Genomic DNA, 14,532 nt, shown 5'->3' with positions numbered 1-14,532 from the left:
CCTGGTGACACTCAGGGGTTACTCCTGGCTCTGCACTCAAAAACTACTCCTGGTTTGGGGGACCATATGAAATGCTGGGGATCAAACCCATGTCTGTCCTGGTCAGCCGCAGGCAAGGCAAACCTCCTACAACTGTGTTACCACTCCAGCTGGCTTCCTAACATTTTTACAGTGGTTAAAATGTACAATATTGTATAGTATACCATATGAGTTTAATTTCTTGTCAGTGAAGAAAGTAGAAGAAATACTACACTGTACCAATATATATTACTGCATATATGAATCTACATAAAATTCTACATTTATTTTGCTATTTTAAAATTGGAATTTATATTACTAAAGCATAATTAGCTAAGATCCAGTGACTAAATATTCAAAAAAATATACTAAATACAAAATGAAAAAGGGCTGAAAATTCGGATAACAATTTTAAACTCGATCAAAAGGAAGGAAAAATGTTACCTATTCCTACTTGGTATTTGAATAACAGGGATCAGAGAATCTGACATTTTCCTTATTAGATGTTCTGATATCAGAAAAGGCAACCTGGAATGGTAAATGGATCACTGGCTTTCAGAAATCTGACTGCTTGGGGGAAAGAACTACAAGTCTGCATCTTAACTAACTCTGCAACCTAGTTAATCTCTAAGATAGTTTTCTCATAGTTTTCAATATTGGTCTTGTCTTCCAATATTTGTAACTGCACAGTAGATTCTCGGTACATTGCCTGACATAGTAAAAAAAAAAGTTTGCCTCCATTTTTACAGCTCCAAAATGTACACAAGTTAAATTGTTATCACAGGAACAGGATAACCTAGAGCTTATTTTTGAAACCATTTTCATTCATCTTCATCAAAACATACCTTGAAGATAAACCAGACAGAGCTTTCTTGAGGATCTCAGGTGTTCTATCTGAGGATGGCGGGATTTCTGGAATATCAGAGTCCGTTCTGGAATCCAAATCTCCATATCGGTCATCAATATCTGTCTCCTATCATTAAAAAAAAAAGAAAGAAAACTACTTTTGCGAAGCATAAAATAAAGCAAATGTGTGGCAATGCATTTAATTATTGCTCCATGTGTCAAATCTCACTTTAAATCTCTTGAAACAAAGAACACACTGTTCCTTTTCTTAAGTATCCAACCACTGTTATACTTCCTTATGAGAAGCATCATTATCTACACTAAAATCTAACACTGTTGTAAAGATTAACTTACACAAAAGAAGCCAAGAAACTCCTGAGTCCATTTAAGTCGGAAATTAGCTACAAGAATCAAATATTTGGGGCAGAAATATCTCAGCAGACAGGAGTGAATTCTTTGCATGTGAAAGGCCTAGATTCAACAACTGACACCACATGGTCCTTTGGCCACCCATATTAGAAAGGAAGGGCGTTGTTAAAAAAAAAAAAGTTATATTATTAGCTACTTAAATAAGTTTCATATAGATTCTGATCAACTATACACAATACTCTATCTTACATGGTTATTATCAGCACTGAATACCAGAATAGTGGGCAGAGAGGTAGGACAGAGGTCAAGACGCCAGCCTCACAGAGACAATCCTGTTTGCATACCTGGCATTGCATATGGTCGCCTGAGTGCCAACAGGAGTGACCCTGAGTAAGCCTGGTGTGGCCGCAAAACAAAATAAAAAAATAAGAATAGTACTTCACAGTGGCATATTTCATGCAAATATTTATATTCATAATTTTTTTTCGGATCCTGTGATGAGATGTTTTTTATTATATTCCCTTTGTAGCTTTTAAATATGGCACAAAATATTAACAATAGCCATCAGGGTGTATATTACATTCCCAAAATTCATTAACTTTTGTTAATCTGCATATTTGACCCCCTACACCCTTCTCAACTGAAAGTGTGCTGCATGTGTGATCGTCCTTTTGCTACAGTTGTTTTTCTGTTTTATTTTATTTTTTTAAATAAGCCATATAAATGAACTTACATGGTATTTGTATGTTTTCTGACTTCCTTTAATTTTATTTTTTTGGGGTTTGGGGCCACACCCACATTATTCAAAGCTTTGAAATTTAGCCCAAGCTCTACATTCAGGGATCAGTCCTGGCAGGTTTGAGGACAATATGGAGTGCTTGGGATCACACCCGGTCTTCCGCTTGCAAGGCAAGTGCCCTACCATCTATATACTATTGCTCTAGTCCCCCTCTGTCTTGTTTCACTCAGCCTGATACCCACAAGGTCCATGTTATGACAAATAACAACATTCCATTTTTCTTATGACTGAATAGTATTCTAGTATAAATGTATTTTATATATACAAATACATATACCGGGCTACTATAGGGGGTAATGTGCTTATCTTGCTTAACGTGTTTGCCAACCCAGGTTCAATTCTGATTCCATTCTGAGCACAGGTCCCTGCTTGGGGATGGGTGGGAGAAGGGATAGAAGGAGAAGGAGGAGGAAGAGGAAGAGGGAAAAAAAGAAAAAGAGAGAGAAACTTCTTGTTATTTACTTAGGTGTTTCTGTATCTTAGCTAGTAGAGAAAAGGGGCATCCACACTTTAAAAAAATCAAACAGAATATTAGTTATCTCAGAGAAGTGCTATTTCAAAGGGCTGAAGAACATCCTTTGCATGCAAGAGACCTGTACAAGATCCCTTGCACTGCATGTTCCATGACAATACAAGGAGTAATATTCCAGAGCAATTAGTTGGGAGTAACCCTTGAACAAGTTTAGGTATGGCCTCCCAATTTTTCTTCTCTTCTAAGTAATTAGCCAGATGTGAAACTGTTAAATCACCGAATAGCATTATTTTAAATTTTCTGAAAAAACTCCATGCTATTTTCCATAGTACTTATATCAATTTACATTTCATTAGATGCTCTCTAATGCTTATTTCTTGTGTTTTTGAGAAATATTGTCAGGTGAAAGGGTTTTCTGACTGTGGTATGATTTGCCTTTACATGATAAATAGCAATGTTGAGTATCTTTTCACATGCCTACTGGTCATCTGTATCTTTAATAAATTGTCTTCAGATCCTCTGTCCATTTTTGGTTCTGTTTGGGGGACATGTCTGGTGATCCTCAAGGATTACTCCTGGGTCTGTGCTTATTATTTCTGTTAGTGCTCAGGGGATACCAGTGACCAAGGCTTGGGATCAGTCACATGCAAGGCAAGCATCCCGCACAATATGATATAAGGGGAGCCATAGGCTCCAAAACAAGTATCTTGTGAGATGCGGGTCGAGAGGTAAATATTGAAACAGGAAATAATTCACAGTGAAAAGGTACAAGAATGAGTTCAGGAAATATAGCACTCAAGCAAGGAATCCCACCACACAAGCCTTCTACTCCTAAGAAGGGAAGCAGCTTAGTGAAAGCTTAGACTTAAAGGATGACCAAATGAGCCCTTGCCTTCCTCAGACCCCTGCTTTTATTGACAGGAACCAGGCCACACCCTAGAAATGAAGAGGAATACCAATAGGGAATAATCCAATAATCCCATCACCAGACCACACCATAGGGTGGAGTATAAATATTGATTAGGGTGGGACCAGTAATCCAACATCTCCCCTAATTGTCTTTATAGAAAAACAAAATAATTCACAGCCCATTGTTCTAAGATTAGGGCAAACGCCTCTAAAAATAAAGATAAAGGTTGACAACATTTTGCATTAGGCACAGCAAAAGTTGGGAAAACAAAGAAAAACTAAAATCAAGGTATTCCTACCCATGAAGCATCATGCCCAGGCTCCAGGAACTCTAATTTACCTACCCCATAGTCCAGGGGTCTCAAACTCAGTTTACCTGGGGGCCGCAGGAGGCAAAGTCGGGGTGAGGCAGGGCTGCATAAGGGATTTCGCTTACCGAATATTCGCAATAAAAAATCGCATTAGTAAGAAAAAAAATCGCAAAAAATCACATTAAACATTTGCATATCCTGAACTGAACTGCTCGGGGTATGCGAATGTTTAATGCGATTTTTTCTTACTAATGCGATTTTTATTGCTATTATTCTATAAGCAAATAATCGCGAATACTGCGATATTTGAAGGCCGGCCGCGGGCCACAAAATCTTGTACGGAGGGCCGCAAACGGCCCGCAGGCCTCGAGTTTGAGACCCCTGCCGTAGTCTTTCTTCAAGGTCTGTACCAGGAAAGATTCTCCTCAAACAGTTTTCATTGTCAGGTTAGCGTTTTTTGCCCATTCTGGGACAAATCAGTGCCAAGGCAATTCCATTCATTCCTAGATGACCTTGAATTTTCCTAGACCAATCTGCCTTTATGGTTTCTTGTAACATTAGGTTTACCTAGAATTGGCCAATGTAAAGATGTGAAGGTCAAATCAAAATGATAAGCCAGAAGGTGATCTTGAGCCTCTCATCCTCTGTAGGAGTGTTCTATTGGAAGGGGGCCTGTCCCATCCCTTTTCAGGGTTGGGAGAGAATCCTATCTCCAGATCTTTTCTAGATATTGAGAGGAGAGACCAGGTTGTGGCCAGTCAGTGCAGATCTAGTGTCTGTACTGGTTGACGGTCGATTCCTGGTGTAGGTACAGAGAACTATGCTGGGACCAAGGTTCAGGGGTAAATGGCTGGTGTCCAAGTGAATAAAACCTAAGGCAAGTCATCAAGGCAAAGGTTCAGGGTGGAAGGCCCCCATGTAGCAAGAAATTACTGAGTTCTCATTCCTAATAAATAATAACTCCTCTTAGTTTCTAATATTTTCCAATTTTAATGTGCCTATGCAAAAGGACCAGTGCCATTGGATAGTACTGGGGCCTAAGGGGAAGATAATAAACCAAATTACCTCCATCCTGGTTCTATCAAGAACACAAAGGCTTCATGGGTATTATCTCTACTATCTTTTAAGAATTTCTGAGGTTTTTTTGTTTTGGTTTTTTTTGGTTTTTGGTTTTTGGATCACACGTGGCAGTGCTTGGGAGTTACTCCTGGCTCTGCACTCAGAAGTTGCACTTGGCAGGTTCAGGTGACCATATGGGATGCTGGGATTTGAACCGGAGTCCATCCTGTGTTGGCTGCATGCAAGGCAAATGCCTTACCGCTGTGCTATTGCTCTGGCCCCATTCTTTTAAGAATTTCTATTAGCAAATCTAAATAAAAAGGAGGAAATATAATACACCATAGAGCAGGGGTCCTCAAACTTTTTAAACAGGGGACCAGTTCACTGTCCCTCAGACCATTGGAGGAACTGACTCTAGTAAAAACAAAACTTATGAACGAATTCTTATGCACACTGCATATATCTTATTTTGCAATGAAGAAACAAAACAGATACAAATACAATATGTGGCTCGCGGGCCATAGTTTGAGGACCACTGCCATAGAGAATATACATGTTAAAGAGATACACTTAAGAAGTGTACAAAGGTAAAGGGTGCCATCTGGAAGCAGAGCCCCAGGCTCCAAAACAAGGATCAGGTGATGCAGGAAGCAAACTGACTCAGTAAATAATCCACACAGTGTAAAGGTACAAGAACAAGTTCAGAAAATCCAGCACTGAGCCAGGAACCTCGCCACACAAGCTCCTAAGGAAAGCAGCTTAGTGGAAGAAGACTGAAGAATGAGTGCCCGCCTTCCTTAGGCCCTGGTTTTTATTGACAAGAACTAGGTCACACCCTAGGGTAAGAGAGGTATACTAAATAGGGAATAATCCAATGATCCCATCACCAGATCACACCCTCGGGTGGTGTATGAATATTGATGAGGGTGGGACCAGCAGCCTAACACTATGCTATCTCTGTGGCTCCTTCTCTGCCCCTTTAAAAAATTATTTTTATTATTTGCTATTAAAATGCTTGAGTTCTTTCTATTCTTTAATATTTTATTCTTTCTGGCTTTGTAAAATTACAGATATTTCTCACACCTGTAGTTTGCTTCCTTCTACTGTTAATTTCCTTTCTGTAATTTTTTTAGTTTGATGTAATACCACTTGTTTAATTTTAATTTGCTACCTCTATTTCTGATGTTAGTTCTCAAAAAAAAATTTTACTGCCAAAACCAAATGTCAAGGAGCTTATTGTCTATGTTTTTGTCTATGAGTTTTTTTATCTGTAGGTGTTCAAGCCTTTAATGTATTTCAAGTTAGTTTTGTTTTGTAGTCACACCCAGCAGTGCTCAGGGTTTACTCCTGGCTCAGTCACATGGAATGCGTAGGATTGAACCTGGATATCCACATGAAAAAGTGAGCAACCTACATGCTTTTCTTTTTCTGCAATGGCAAATCATACCATTTTGATTGCTGTAGCTTATATAGGCTAGTTTAAAACTGGGAGCATGCCTCTGTTTTGTTCCTTCTAGGACTGCTTTTCGTTATTCAGGGTCTCTTGTAGTACTATACAGATGTTCAGATTATTTTTTCTATTTCTGTAAAAAAAATGTTTTGATAGGAATTGCACTGAGTCTGCAGTAATAGACTTGTATTAGGATAGTAAAGACAGTAATGTTAATTCTGCCAAGGGTAATGAATATCTTCCTGTTGTATTATAAATTCCTTCATCAATACCCTACAGTTCAGTATTCTTTATCATTAAATTTATTTAAGAATTTTACTCTTTGATATTATTAAACAGGACTGTTTCTTCATTTCTTTAGTTGTTGTTATAAACATATCATACTTTCATAATATATTTATATCATACACTAATACTAAATTCATTTATTAACTGATAGTTATTTGATGGAATCTTTAGCATTAATGACATATTGAATCATGTCACCTGCAAAAGTGACTGTTTTACTCCTTTCCTCCCAATCAGGATATCTTTTATTCTTTCTTCTTACCTAATCAATTTGGCACAGAATCCTAACTGTATGCTGAATAAAAATGGTAAAAGAGCATAACAGTATTAGCTTTGAGGAAAATGTTATTTGATGGCTTATTACTTGACTATATATACACATATATGTAGTCTTATTTTGAAGTAAACTCTGTCTTTGTTTTGTCATAGTAGATGCTAAATTTTATCAAATGCTTTTTCTGCATCTATTGAAATGACTGTAAAATTTTATCCTTTGTTTTCTTACAGCAATGCATCACAGTAATTGCAAATGATGAACCACTGTTGCATTTTTGGATGAATCTCACTTTCATGTGATTCTTTTAGTGTATTAATAAATTTGGTTTGTTGATAACTTACTGAGGATTGTTGCATCTAACTTTACTGGGGATACTGGAGTGTAAATTTTGTTTTGTTTTGTTCTCTGCCAAACCCACCTGAGTTCAGGGCTTACTCCAGAGTCTGTGTTTAGGGGTCATTCCTGGTGGTGCTCAGGGGACCATAGAGGTGCCAGAGATCAAACTATGTCTGGCTGTATGCAAGGAAAAGTGCTTTACCCACTGTGCTATCTCTTTGGGCCTCTTTAATTTTTTGGAAGCATCTTTGCCTGAGTTAAGTGTCAGGGTGATGCTAGTCTATAACATATGTTTGGAAGAAGGCCAGTTTATGTTTTAAAAGGGAATTCACAAAGAACTGATATTAGTTCTTCTTTAAATGTTTAATGGAGGAGCCAGAGTGATAGTATAGTGGGTAAGGCACTTGCAAGTGGCCAACCCAGGTTCAAACTTCAGCATTCAATGGTCCCCTGGACACTGCCATGAATAATTTCTGAGACCTAAAAGAAAACCCTGAGCACTTCCGGGTGTGACCCAACCACCACCCTCCAAAAAAGCAAAATTCCATGTCTAAAGTAAATAAATAAATACATTTAAAAAATGTTTAGTATAGTTTGCCAGTAATGTCATCTGATCCTATATTTTTGTTTACTGGAAAATTCGTGGTCACTAACACATCTACAGACTATTATTTAGAATTTTTAATTGTAAATCAGTTTTGGAAAACTGCACATTTCTAAGAATTTGATCACTTATTCTCAGTTGTTCAGTTTTGGGTTTTTGTTGTTTTGGTTGTTGTTGTTTTGGGGCCACAACCTGGTGGCACAGAGGGGTTACTCCTGGCTTTGTGCTCAAGAATCATTCCTGGCAGGCTCGAGGGATGCCGGGGATCAAAACCAGGATGGCCAGGTGCAAGGAACATGTCCTACCAACTATACTATCGCTCTGGCCCCTCAACTGTTCCGTTTATGTATAGATGTTAACAGTGTCCTCCAATGATCCCCTTTTGTTTCTATAATATCAGCTGCAGTATTACCTCTTAAATTTCTTATTATATTTGTGTGAGACTCTCTTTCATTTGTGAGTACAACTGAAATTTTGTGCATTTTAGTTTACTTTTCAATTTAAAATAGCTTTCAGCTTTATTTTAAAATGAAAGCTTTTGTTAGCTTTTAGCTTTTTTTATTTCATGTTAACAATGTTTGTCATTTCCATGTGACTACTTAATTTGATTCCCCCTTGTTTTTCTCTTCTAGTTCCTTGAGGTACAATGTTAGATTGTTTGATATTAGCCCTGTTTCTTGATCAGTCTTAACTCTTAAAAGTGCTTGTGCTGGGCCCGGAGAGATAGCACAGCGGCGTTTGCCTTGCAAGCAGTCGATCCAGGACCAAAGGTGGTTGGTTCGAATCCCGGTGTCCCATAGGGTCCCCCGTGCCTGCCAGGAGCTATTTCTGAGCAGACAGCCAGGAATAACCCCTGAGCACCGCCGGGTGTGGCCCAAAAACCAAAAAAAAAAAAAAAAAAAAAAGTGCTTGTGCTATGCCCCATAAAGCTTGGCACATTACATATTCATTTTAATTGGACTCACTTAGGCTTATATTTTCAAGAATTTATCTTTTTATTTCTTGGTTGACCAAATGGTTCTTCAGTAACTTGTTTTACTATTTTAATTACATTAAAAAAGTTAAATTGAGGTATTGTTATTTACAATACAAATAATGATATTGTCATTTCAACATACCTACCACTGCAGTGCCACAATGTCCCAAAGGGCACTTCCAGTTATTCAGGTTGTTTCCATATCTAGGATATTGTACTAACTGCTGAAATGAACATAGATGTACATATAATCCTTTCAAATTGATGCTTTTGATTTGGGGTAGTTGCAAAGAGGTGGTATTGCTGGGTCTTATGGGAGAATTACTACTTTTTTTTTTGAAAAATTTCCACAGTTTTCCACAGAGACTAAACCAGGTGACATTCACACCAACAATGAATTTTCCTTTCTCTTCACAGTTCCATATCACTGAAAACCCATTATTTCCCGACTTTTTGACATATGCCATTTTCACTGGTATGAATTATATCACTGTTGTTTTAGTTTGCATTTTCCTGTTAGTGATGATGATCCCCTTTCATATGCTTAATAGACAGCTGCATATCTTCACTGAAGAAGATTCATCTACTCTTTTTTTTGTTTGTTTGTTTTTTGGGCCACACTCAGTGACACTCAGGGGTTATTCCTGGCTATGTGCTCAGAAATCGCTCCTGGCTAGGGGGACCAGAGAGGACACTGTGAATCAAACCCAGGTTCAACTTGGGCATCTGTGTGCAAAGCAAACGCCCTACTGCTGTGCTGACCTCTGGCCCCTACTCTATTTTTTGATGGGGTGGGATTTTTGTCATTTTGAGCTTTGTGAGTGGCTTTGTAAATCTTACTTATTAGTCATGATCATTGTGTGCAAATATTTCTCCCACTTTATAGGATGTCTTTTTATTTTAGGTTGAGAAAAGCTTTTAAGTTTAACGTATTAGCAAGTCTTTTTGTTTTATTTTTGCCTCTGTAGCCTGTTGGTTGAAAACACCTCTGAAGAACATTTCCTGGAGAGGCCTATCTATGTTTTCTTCAATGTATGAATTATGAATTCTGGTCTAATCTCAAGGTCTTTAATTCACTTTGACTTTTTAAGAGGTATGAGACTTAATTCCAGGTTCATTTATTTTTTATATGTGGCTATCAGTTTTCTCAACACTTTATTTGGTTTGTTTTTGTTTGGGGGCCACACCCGGTGTGCTCAGGGGTTCCTCCTGGCTGTCTGCTCAGAAATAGCTCCTGGCAGGCACGGGGGACCATATGGGACACCGGGATTCGAACCAACCACCTTTGGTCCTGGATTGACTGCTTGCAAGGCAAACGCCGCTGTGCTATCTCTCCGGGCCCAGAACTCAGGGTCTTATACATGCAAGATAAGTGCTACCAAGCAGTAAAGCATTTAATAAGCCACTTCAAAACCAAATTAGTAGTAATGGTGATGATGTGCTATAGCATCCTCAAAAAGGTGTCCGTCCCGCTTTTATTTTTATGGTGCTAGATTCCTTTTTTATTTTTTTTAATTTTACATAATTAAGAGCAGGGAACCTATTTTATGCCAAGAGCCATAGAACACTGAAAACATCTGCAGATCATACAAAGGAGGAACATAAATGTCACTCACCAGGACCAACCTACATAATTTCAAGAGCCTTACAAGGACTGCAGGCAGAATGTTCCCAAAATGGGCCTTACAAAAATAATCATGGGCTTAAGATTTAACTAGATTTCTTCCATTTCATGCTAATAAAAAAATAAGGGAAAATTTATAAGTAGTGGCTTTTGGAAGCAATGTTACTCAACCACTGAAATCAGTAGCAGGATTCTTGATTTCCTGTATTAATTGCACATATCCTCTTACAATAATGCCAAGAAAACTAGTCTATAATTGGAGACCATGGAATAAAGAAAGACAAGCATAAGTGTATAATCAGAGCTCTGAGACTGTGCACACCTTATTTAAAGTACCTCATAAAGTCGAATCAGGTACTTCTTCCAAAGCTCAACATTTAAAGATGATCCCTGAGTTTAAACAGAACTACTGTATGTGAGACCAGAAAGAGCAGCTGTAAGCAGCGGCCAGAGACTGGACTTAAAAAGCTGGTGCCAATTGGAACCGAGTTGAGGTATGTGAACCTGGCCACAGCAGCCTGTGGTTCTGGCCAGAGTTTGGGCCAAAAAGTGTCAGAATGAATCGGGCTGAGGTATGTGAGACCTGCAAGAGTGCAGCTTCTCCACTTCGCTTTGTGGCTGCACATTCCTTCCATTCAATTAGCTGCACCACGACACACAATAACAGTACCAAACAACAATGAAAAGCAGTGCAGAGCCCCACACCACATCTTGTGACTGAAGAAGCTAGTTCTGGAAACCCAACCAACACCAGCCACCTATATAATCTCTTTGATCAGGACTTCAGAGAGGAAATTGTGTAAGATGTTCAAAGAACTCAAAGAAACCAGGAAATAGACTGTCCATAAGACTTAAGGAGATAGAGAGTATAAATTAGAATACTTCAAACAGAAATATCAAGAGGAAAAACCGGCTAGGTAATATGAACTCTACAATGAGCTCACCATCAGAGTAACAGCTGAGGACAGAATCAGTGATATGGAAGATGAGCTGTATAACACCACCATAAAACAGAAGAGGCTGTAAAAAAAAAAAAAACTCAAATAAAGTCAACAGCTGACAAAAGAACTCTGGGATCAACTCAATAAAAATAACATAAGAATCATTGGGGTCCCAAGACCCAAAAGAAAACCCCAATGAAAAATCAACAGTCAAGGACATCATTGCTGAGAAATTCCCAGAACTAAAAAAAAATGCATACAACCACATCCTGGATGCCCAAAGAGTACTAACTAAAAGAGATCCAAAGAAAAGCACCCGAAGGCGCATACTAGTCACAATGATGAAAACCACAGATAGGGACAGAATACTGAAAGCAGCATGATCAATAAAGAAAATTATATACATACAAAGAGGCATCCTTGGGCTGGAGCGATAGCACAATAATAAGGTGTTTGCCTTGCATGCAGCCAACACAGGATGGCCCACAGTTCAAATCTGGCATCCCATATGGTCTCCCAACCCTGCAGGAGCAACTTCTGAGCACAGGTGTAACTCCTGAGCATCGCTAGGTATAATCCAAAAACAAACAAATAAAACCAAAACAAAACAAAACAAAGAGGCATCCTTAAATATTACACCAGATTTATCACAAGCAATTTTTAAGACCTGAAGGCAGTGGTAAGAGATAGTGACAAAACTCAATGAAATGAATGCTTTGTCAAGGACACTGCACCTAGACAGACTTTCATTCAGGTCTAAAGGAAGAATACATAGCTTTATGGATAAACAACAATTCAGAAACTTTACAGATTCAAGATCAACCTTAAGAGAAGAGCTGAAGGATCTACTTTATGGCAAGGCAGATCCAACAAACTCATCAAACCGAGAAAATGATGACACATAATTCCATCACTATAATCTCTCTCAAGGTCAGTGGAATAAATGCACCAATTAAGAGACAGAGTGTCAGAATGAATCAAAATGTTTAATTCATTGTTTTGCTGCCTGCAGGAAATAAATCTGAATAGTCAGAGCAAACATAAACTCAAAGTCAAAGTTTGTAGAACAATCATTCAAGCAAACTATGCCCTTACAAATGCCGGGGTGGCCACACAATATCAGTCAACACAGAGTTTAAGCTTAAAAGGGTTATAAGGGGCCCGGAGAGATAGCACAGCAGCGTTTGCCTTGCAAGCAGCCAATCCAGGACCAAAGGTGGTTGCTTCGAATCCTGGTGTCCCATATGGTCCCCCGTGCCTGCCAGGAGCTATTTCTGAGCAGACAGCCAGGTGTGGCCCAAAAACCAAAAAAAAAAAAAAAAAAAAAGGGTTATAAGAGACAGAGATAGACATTTCTTAATAGTCAAGGGATACATACAACAGGAAGAAATCACATTCCTAAACATGTATGCACTCAACGAGGGCCAGAAAATAATTAAAACATTTTCTCATGTATTTGAAGACATCAACAACAATACAATAATAGTGGGAGACTTCAATACCACCCTGTCACCCCTTGATAGGTCAGTAAGGCTAAAACTCAACAGGGATATACTGGATCTGAAGGATGAAATGGAAGACAGGCTTAGTAGTTATATATATATATATATCTCCATCCTCCAAAAGTTGAAAAGTTAAAGACATATTCTTCTCCAATGCATATGGGACATTCTTCATCACAGACCACATGCTGGGCCACAAAACATATCTCCATAAAATCAAGAAGATGGAAATTGTATTAATTACCTTCTCATATCATGATGCACACTGAAAATAGAAGTGCATTACAAACAGACACAGAGAAAAAAACTTTAAAACCTGGAAATTAAACAGCTCACTACTGAAGAGCAAATGGGTTAATGTTGGAGTAACCAGTTTTTACCCAATTCCAAATAATTCTTCATTCATTCTTTTCACTCATGGACTGGAAGTACCTCTGGATTGGTCCTCTACCCAATACGGTCCTTTGCTTCCCAATAAAGAGCTTGGGACATAGAAAGTGCTTGAGATTTTGGTTCCACAGCTAGTCTGTCTGCCTGATAGTAGGTAGCTTTTGGTTGCAGTTTCTGAACCTGTATTATGCCCTTAACTTTGTGTGCATTACTTCCAGTGATTGTGTTGCCTCCAGACCTGCAATCCCCAATCCCCAATTAGAGACAAAATCAAAGATAAAACCAAAAGATTCCTGGAAACAAATGCTAATAATAATAATAATAGGAATTATCAGAATTAGTGGGACACCGAAAAAGTGGCACCAAGAGAAACATGTATAGCTTTGCAATAATAGCAAAGCTTAAAAAACGGAAAATGACCAACAAAATGACCAAAAATAGGCAGACAGATAAAAACAACAAAGCTGATAGCAGAAATTAATAAATTGGAAACTGAAAAAAAAAACAATCCAAAAGATGAAAGCAAGAGTTGTTTCTTTGAAAAAATAAACAAGATTGATAAACCACTAGTAAGAAAAATAAAAAATTAATTAACTGAATACAAAATGAAAAGGAGGAGGTTACTACTTTGCAGAAATTCAAAGGGTAATCAGAGATTACTTTGAGAATCTTGTTGAGAACCTGGAAGAAATGACTAAATTTTGGACTCTTATAACCTCCCAAGATTGAACTAAGATAATTCTGAATAGTTGAACAGACCTATCACTATTAGGGAAATTAAAATGATAATCCAAAGATTTCCCCAAAACAAATGTTCAGGCCCAGATGGATTCACTAGTGAATTATTTCAAATCATTAAAAAAAAAAAAAGACCTATTACTAATCCTTAACAGGCTCTTCAAGGAAACTGAAGAAACAGGAACATTCCCCAACAGTTTCTATGAAGCTAACATGACCCTGATACCAAAAACAGACAGCTGCCACAAGAAAAGAAAACTACAGGACAAAACCTTTGATTAATAGAGATGCAAAGATCCTCAACACAAGTCTAGCAAATAGTATCCAACAGCTCTTCAAGAAAGTTATATGCCCTGGGACTGGAGAGATAGCAAGGAGGTGGGACATTTGCCTTGCATGCAGAAGGACAGTGGTTTGAATCCCCGCATCCCATGTGGTCCCCTGAGCTTGCCAGGAGCGATTTCTGAGCATAGAGCCAGTAGTAACCCTTGAGCACTGCTGGTATGACCCAAAAACAAAAACAAAATCAAAAAAAGGTCATACACCATGACCAAGTAGGATTCATTCCAGGGATGCAAGGATGATTTATTTAATATATGCAAGTAATGAATGTAATGCACATC

The 14,532-nt window shown here is 38.2% G+C and overlaps 1 protein-coding gene across 1 annotated transcript in view; it reads right to left on the bottom strand.

Moving 5' to 3' along the window:
• CDS1 (CDP-diacylglycerol synthase 1) overlaps nt 1-14,532 on the bottom strand; it is a 79,867-nt gene that overhangs the window by 53,159 nt on the left and 12,176 nt on the right. The window contains exon 2 of the mRNA XM_049789882.1: nt 864-991. Within this exon, the coding sequence (XP_049645839.1) occupies nt 864-991 (128 nt within the window). The remainder of the gene's footprint in view (nt 1-863; nt 992-14,532) is intronic.

The sequence above is a fragment of the Suncus etruscus genome, chromosome 16 (genome assembly GCF_024139225.1).
Source record: "Suncus etruscus isolate mSunEtr1 chromosome 16, mSunEtr1.pri.cur, whole genome shotgun sequence".
Lineage (NCBI taxonomy): Eukaryota > Metazoa > Chordata > Mammalia > Eulipotyphla > Soricidae > Suncus > Suncus etruscus.
Note: the sequence above shows the minus strand (reverse complement) of the source record. Positions and strands in the feature narration are given on the sequence as shown.